The sequence below is a fragment of the Gordionus sp. m RMFG-2023 genome, chromosome 2, assembly GCF_954871325.1.
Source record: "Gordionus sp. m RMFG-2023 chromosome 2, tfGorSpeb1-WG-v2, whole genome shotgun sequence".
Classification (NCBI taxonomy): Eukaryota; Metazoa; Nematomorpha; class Gordioida; order Chordodea; family Parachordodidae; genus Gordionus; species Gordionus sp. m RMFG-2023.
The window spans coordinates 47132934-47141266 of record NC_088776.1 but is presented as its reverse complement, the minus strand read 5'-3'; the positions used below and the strand labels follow the sequence as shown (position 1 = coordinate 47141266).

The 8333-nt window shown below is 25.9% G+C and overlaps 1 protein-coding gene across 2 annotated transcripts; it reads right to left on the bottom strand.

The window, feature by feature from the left end:
- Positions 1-402: 402 nt before the first annotated feature.
- On the bottom strand, positions 403-4518 carry LOC135924641 (macrophage receptor MARCO-like). 2 transcript variants are annotated; one of them, XM_065459731.1, is made up of 8 exons: positions 4442-4518; positions 3509-3595; positions 2391-2432; positions 1922-1945; positions 1352-1414; positions 1202-1246; positions 628-690; positions 412-456 (listed from the first exon to the last, which is right to left on the bottom strand). In XM_065459731.1, the coding sequence occupies exons 1-8, from the start codon at positions 4472-4474 to the stop codon at positions 454-456; spliced, it is 360 nt and encodes a 119-aa protein (XP_065315803.1). In that variant the 5' UTR covers positions 4475-4518; the 3' UTR covers positions 412-453. The 2 variants fall into 2 exon arrangements, with proteins under 2 accessions (XP_065315804.1, XP_065315803.1); XM_065459732.1 differs by lacking the exon at positions 2391-2432 and having other exon boundaries at positions 403-456.
- Positions 4519-8333: the final 3815 nt, after the last annotated feature.

Sequence of the window (8333 nt, the reverse complement as noted above, 5' to 3'; positions counted from 1 at the left end):
ATATAAAATTTTGAATACAAGTTCAGAGTTTGCAAATTTCAATTTAAAAAAGCGTCCCCCCCCCACTCCCATAAAAAATGTTAGTTGAGCCTCCTGAGATTGTAAAGGCTAGTTACGCCTTTTGTACTATATATAAGCTATAACTTACTAATACAATTTGAATAAATTTAATATACCTTGATTCCTTGTGAACCGGGATCACCCTAACACAAAAAATATATAATATACTGACTTTAAATAAATGATTTAGTAAACTTTAGTAATTACAGTATAAAGTACGCAACCGTTATCATAAATATGATAAAATATTTTATAATTATATAGATAATTATAGATATTATTTATATTTTATAATTATATATATTGTTTATATTTAATGTATGTTATATAGAATCGTTCATACCTAAATTAATGATATTTCTTTAAAAATAGGGAATACAATATACATAAAACTTACTATTTAGGTCCAGGAGATAATTTTTTTAATATAAAATTTAAAAAAGAAAATATTATGACTATTATTACATCATAAATTTTATAATATATAATTATTACAATATATTATTAGCATAAACCTACGATTTGAAAATAAAGAAATTGTTAGATATTCTAAATATTATTACTAACTTTAATTCCGGGTGGGCCTGTTAAGCCTGGAAATCCCATATCTCCTCTATGACCTGACACACCCTAAAAAATATTTTTATTAATCAAGATTTGAACTAATAAATTATTTAAATTTTAAAATCTTTTTACAATTAATACTTTTATGTGATCACGACAAAATGTCTTAAAATATCCAAAGATAAAAGTTCTGAACATTTTATCACAAAACTGTTATTTTATTTTTTTTAATGAGAACTAGTGAAGATATTATTGTTCACGTTCAGTCTGATGTATAAAAAATGGAATAATTCCAATGGAAAAGAGGAGACCACATCATAATCTATCGAAATATAAACAGAGTGGTTTAGTTTGAGAAATTTAAAAAAGTAATCAATTAATGAACCTAGTTTTTTTAAAAAAAGTATCAATGGGATTAGAAACGTGACATTGATCTTCACCAACGACAATTCCATGTAAAATGCATTTTCCTTTATATCGGAATGGCGGTTAACTTATTTTTTAAAATTATTTTGAATAACTTGTAGAAAAAAACTTCAAAAGTTTCAATTATAATCAATAAATATTAAATAATTACTGGTAATCCCATGACTCCTCGCGACCCAGAGTTTCCTTTGTTACCCTAAATTATTATGAGATAAGATAATATCAAGTTTAAAATGCAAAATTTGCAATGTTAAAGAAAAGGTAAAAATTTAAAAAAAATAAAACTATTAATAGAAATAACTTGAATTCCTTGGATTCCATTTTCACCCTTAAGACCAGGCCTTCCCGGTAAGCCCAGAGGGCCCTATAATTTATTTTAAGAGTTGTAACATTTTTTTTATTGCACTATTTATTAATATATAGAGTATCTATTATTTATATAACAGGTACCTGCAGCAATCAAAATATTACCTCGGCCACGGATTTGGAAAATTTTTCAAACCCAGCTAGGGATTAATATTTTTGATCATTTTAAGGCCCCGGAATTTTTAAAATTTCTCTATTTTCCTCCATTATATGACTTTTCAACATTTCCAACTGTTTAATTATTGATATAATTTAAATTATCGGCTCGGTAAGGCCTACCATTTTTTGGTCCGTTCTCGCCTGGACTACAGGTCTCTGGTATACATAATAGATAATGTTCACAAAATATTCGGTCTCTACGTCTTTTTATGATTAAAAGTAAAACTAACTTTCCTGAAGCAGGATTATAATTAGATAACTGTTTTATATTTATTTTATATAAAATAATTTAATTGTAAATCATAAGATAAGTAAAATCCACAATTAAAGAGTGAATAGATCATACTCGAGGTCCCGGTGGTCCAGGAAGCTTTAAAAATAAATAAAATATGTAATATAGTGCTTAATAAAATATACAATAAAATTAGAAATTTATTCAATAATATATAAAATCTAGAACAAGGAGAAATTTCGGTTCCTGTTCCGCTTTTAAGAAATAAAGTGTTCCGCTTTCGAAAACGTTTCGAAACTTTTCTGAAAAATAATTTTATTTCTTATTTATTAACGAACACTTCTTTTCCTCATAAAGTTCAATTCCCTATACATTTTAGTCATTGATTTAAAAATATAAGATTAAAACAGAAGACATCTTTTAATTTTTATTTTAAAATTTTAGTGTTTAATATCAATATTTTTATGAATTACCCAAAGATTGCCGCTATGCCTTTGATAAATTAAAAAAATTTGGGAATTGAGAAAATAGATGGTAATAATTTTTAAAATGATTCATACATCAAATAAATATAAATAATTACCCCTAACATTGGAGTTCCATTGATTTGAGAAAATGCAGATCTCTTTTTTAGATTTTTTAAAATATATATATATTTTTTTTTATAAATAGTTACAATATGATTATTGTGAGTAGGGTATTATATTGCTCGCTCATATTATACAACAAAAAATCCTCATTAATTATAAGGTAATCTAACAAATGCAACTCTTTTTTGGTTAGATTAGTTTGGTGATTACAATAGAAAAAAACTTGTTAGTTGATACAGATAGTTTAATTGTAAGAGGCGACAAAATTATTTTTTTGAAATGATAGCCAGTGTAGTTTTAGAAGGCAATGTTCTCATGACTCCCATAGTTGCTGAGATTCCTATGAGAGTACCCTCTAGTCTAAATTATGCAGGTAGATGACTCGCTTGAACCACCGTACTCACTCCAAAAATGCATCTGCATTGCAATTGGTACCAAACCCATTAAAAATCGTTTATGAAAATATAACATTAACTACAGTACGATTGACAGCATTTTTTGTTATGCACAAATTTTTAAAAATAATAACTTTCATAAAGAATAAGGATTGAATGCCTTTCTTTAAAATGTTTAATCCATTTATCTAATGGTATAATCTCACATGATATAAAAAATTAACATAAAATCAAAATATCCACTGCCCCACCCCTAAGTATTTGATAAAATTACTGCGTCCACTAGTGTTGCTAAATGGCTCGAGGCCCGATTTGAGTCGATTTTTAAAAAGAGCCCGATCAAGATTTTAGCTAAAATAATATTATGTAAGCCTCGAGATTTTTCAAATAGGGGACCAAACCTTTTTGCAGTCTATCAGCAAAATCTTCGAGCTTATATAATAACAACACTACTGCTAACTCAATATTTTATCTAGAACAATATTACTCAAGCCTGAAGATGTTGGTCTATGGCATTGGACACCTATTAGCAAAATCTCGAGACTTAGGCAATATTTTTCTGGCTATAATATTGATTAAGTCGTTTCTAAACCAAATCGAGTCATTTAACAACACTACCGGTTATCCCTCTTTCAGCGATAGAGGAAAGCTTAATACTGAACTTAGTTCTTAAAAAAATAATAAATATAAAAATATAATAATGAGTAAATAATTACTGAGATCATTCCCCCAGGGTTTCCAGGCAGGCCCATTACTCCAGGCAAGCCGGGTAATCCTATTATTCCTCTTTCGCCATTTTCTCCCTAGATACATTGTATATGAGAATATTTAGATTTGCATTGTAATATATTAAAAATAATATATTTATTTTTAAAATTATAAATATAACAAATTATTAGTGGGTTTTAATTTTGTAGAATCGATTTTACCGGAAATAAATTCCAGTTTTATCAGAATACACTTACCATATTATTTTCAGACATTTTTTCCATATATTTATTTTGTAGTTTTTTAATTTATATGAAATAACTATAATATAAAAATTAATATAGGCAAAATTTTCTAAAATCATGCAGTAATTTACTTTTGGTCAAATCAGATTTTTATTATTTAAAAATTGCTCTCAGTAATATTTAAAATGGAGCGATTCAGAGTCATACGTGGTTACTCAGGATTAGTTCTTTTCCTTGATTAACTTACCAACTATATATATTCATATTCTAATTTAATTGAAGAAAAAAACTTTTAAATAAATATAGTTGGGTAATCGGATTATTTTAGCCAATTTTAAAAACGAGCAGAGCTTCAAGGTTTTCTCTTAAAAGATGCATCAATCTTAGAAAAAGGGGGAAAAGATTCTCTTGCGTAACAAGACTTTTCTGATATTTTTTTTCGGCATGCGACTGAAGATTGAGTCAAATTAGTCAATTTAAGCCGATAACACACGTATACAATAGTTGAGAAATGAACTTAATTATTTATTATAGTTATCAAATTTACTGCCCATAGGCCTATTTAGGTGGAGAGAGAGAAGCACCCTTCCTTTCCCTAAATTTTTAATTAAAAATTGGTATTTTAAATTTTGCTTCCCCCGAAACTAAATTTTAGATAGGTTATAATAGTAATAATATATATATATAAAGAAATACCATTTCTCCCTTTTCTCCTGGAAATCCAGGCATCCCTATATCTCCGGTTGGTCCAGGCAAACCTTTTCCCTATATTCATTAAAAATGAAATATTATTTATTTAATTTTAAATTCATATTATTGTATTAATTATTTTTTATCAATTAATTTATTAAACGGTTGCGCACTTAAAAATATGTTTGTTACTATATTATTATAATACTTAGTTTTAATTCATATAAATATATTTTGTAGAATAATATGACTTTGAAAGATAAAAATATAGTTAGAAAAAGATATATTATATATAAAATATAGTAAGTTTTTCTGGAATATCCGCAGGGATGGACAAATGGCTAACAAATTTAAAATATATTCGAACTTTGTATTGTATTTTCATATTTGCCAAAATAAAGAAATAAAAATATATTAAAGATTTTTATAAGAGATTCTTTATTGACTATATTACTATTGCATAATATCAAAAGTGGTCCGAAGAAACTAGCCCATCTAGAACTATTTCACCCCGGTGGTAAGGCGAATTTATCGCCTCTATATATGATTAGCTCCAATATATTTTATAGCTGAATTATGAAGTTATTATTGTATATTATTAGTTTAACTTAGGTCCTAAGATAATATTACTAGTCCTCTGACCCCGATCTTTCTAACCCCTCTCTTATGAAATTCAGATATTTCGCATAGAAATTTTGCATATTTTTCATTTATATAAAAAATTGATAAAAAGTTAACGGAAAAATTGTCTGAAATTGATAGAGAAGGTGCTCGACATGAAAATATTTCGAATAAAATGATATTTTTTTAAATTTAAAAATCCCTAATTATGAGATATTCCGAATCTTCTGAGATTTCGGGTAAGATAAGAAATATCAATTGCAATATATTTTTGAATTTGAATAATAGAAATTTTTGATTATTAGTTTGAATTCGAGTATATGATTGTTGAATTAAATTTTAATATATTATTAGTTTTTAAATAAATAACGTAGTTTTTTATAGTAATTGATTGTAATAGCCCTATGATATTTAAATGTTTCTAATCAACATTTTTCATATAATGAAAATAAGTTATGGGATTAGTTATAACCTTTAATTTATTGTTTAAAATATCATACCAATATTCCTTCACGAAATTTACTCCTATATAATAAGTATATTATTTTTAAAATACATAATTTAAATATAGATTTGAACAAAAAACAAAACTCTTCTTCCTCTAAGTCCTCTTTCGCCAGAGATCCCTGGATGTCCCATATCGCCCTTATCACCTCTAGGCCCTTGTTCTCCCTTTATTGAAAAAATGAAAAAAATCAACGAAATTTTTTTAAAAATTGAGTAATGAATGAAATGAAATTTAATAATTATAAAGAATACACTTTATATGTATACTTTGCTTCCTTATCTAAATAAATAATTAAGATCTAATCATATTTCTATAAAATTAATTAAACTTTATGATACAAAGTTAAAGAAAGAAAAACGGCAGTGAAATTTATCGATTTTTTGAAGATTTGTCTAAGAATAATTATTAGCAATAATTTCTTTTTTAATAAACCTTTCCCCCTTTTAATCCTGGAGTTCCATTGATTCCAGGCGGTCCCGGGGGGCCAGTAATAATCTTAAAATGGCCCGAGGATGAATTAAATGTAGCTTTCGCTTCATTAAACTTTATAAATAAAGATTAATAAAAAAATTATAAATGAGTAGAAAACTATATCATGTTAAAAAAGAATATTAATTATTTAAAATAGTTCAAATATAAATATAGTAATAAAATACAAAATACCTTATCTGGGTTAAAAATTTAATAGCCCGTCCCGTAATCCCCTTAAAAATAAAAAGAATTAGCCGATCTTACTTAGGCAAATAAAATATATTATAATATAACCGAAAACAGCTAAACTATATTTTATAAAAAAAATATAACAAACCGCATTTTTAGGTAGGGCACAGTTTTCTCCTTTTGCGCCAGAATCTCCTTTAATTCCCTTTTAAATATAACGTAATTAGTTTTATAAAAATTTATATATAAATTTTAAGTTTATAAAAATAAAAATACAATGAATTTGCTTTACGTTTATCCCGGGGTTTCCCTTCATTCCTGGTAAACCCTAATATAAAATATTATTTTATAACTATATTTTGGAAAATATATTTATTAACATTATGTATTTCTTAATTTTATTTTGTTTTTCATTCTCAAATAGTATAGTAACTCATTAGTAACCTTATCCTCATCATCCAAACCTTTATTTCTTATTCACCGAAATATCATTTTTTTTAAAATCAAATATTTTAATACTAATTGATATTATTATTTTCATCAAAATTTAGTCACGGGTTCTAATCTAACTACATTTCAACCAATTTTAAGTCAAATATAATAAGTATATATATTTATATTTTATTAAAGAAACATATTTAAAATTTTATATTTTGAGGGCATTTTTTTATATAAAATGTATAAAGTGGATATAAGGACTTTTAAAGATAAAAAATTTTCCTAAATCAATTTTTAAATGTGGATGATTTATCAAAGAAATAAAACTTACTTTTTAACATGAATATAGAGAGAAACAACAAATGTTTCTAATATCGTTAATAAATAATAATATTTTAATTCACACTATATAATCGTCCTTTATTCTATTTTTATCTCGATTCTAAGATCCTTTCAAAAAAATCAATATTAAAGCCTTAAATAAATAATACTAAATTTCTTACTGGAATACCAATTCTTCCATCAAATCCGGGAAGTCCTGTCGGTCCTGGAAGGCCTGGTGGTCCAGGTAATCCAGACTCACCACGCTCCCCCTATACAAATATATTTGATGTAAAACAATGATTAATTTTTTTTACACAAATAATTATTACAAAAAAGGTATTCATAATATAATAACTTAATTATAAATACATTAGTTATTGGTTAGATAGTTAATTTTGAAATCTCAAAAATGAACAACTTATATGAACTTATAGAATCTTTAGTAATTAAACTTAACTTAAAATAAATAATATCGTTCATAATATGATCAACTAAAACTCAGAATTCTCAATAGGATTCAACAAGAGCTTATGGTTTATATAGTTAATTAAAATATTCAACATAAAATATGCCTTAAAACCTTATGGCATTTTTGGTAAAACATTAAAAATATACAAATCGTATTCTCAATGTAAAAATAACAGTTAACTACTGATAAAAAAATAATAAAAAAATAGGATATAATTACCTTAAAATTGATCATCTTAATATACTCATCATATGATGGAAATTTACCTCTACTGGGAGTTTCATTCTTTCATAAATAATGAATTATAAAAAAAAGGAATAAAAAAGTTCCATAATAATATAATATAAGTAAACGTTTATAATATATGATAAAATAAATGGGCTAACTTTAATAAAAAATATTTCAGAATTGTCAATTGTGTTAATAGGCAATGAGCGTTTTAGGAGTTGCTTTAGCGTTATAAGTAAAAAAAATAATTTTAGTGGTGTTTTAGTTTTCTTTCTAAATTAGAAAAGAAGAAGAGAGAGAGAAGAGAAGAGAAGAGAAGAGAAGAGAAGAGAAGAGAAGAGAAGAGAAGAGAAGAGAAGAGAAGAGAAGAGAAGAGAAGAGAAGAGAGAGAAGAAGTAAAAAGTTGGAAAAGCTGATAAAATGAAATGTAAAAATATAAGCGCATAAGCTTAAAGCAAACTTGATGTGACAACAATGGCCTGAGTGAATTATCCCAATAACCCCCTTTACCCTAAGCATTAAAAATAAACATATATATAAATGGTTATATATTATCCAAGGTAGGTTAAACGAACATTTAATGTATGGCAATCCCGATCCTTTCAAAAAAGAGGATTAGCTACTCCTTAGATGGAAAATTTCAGTCTAAA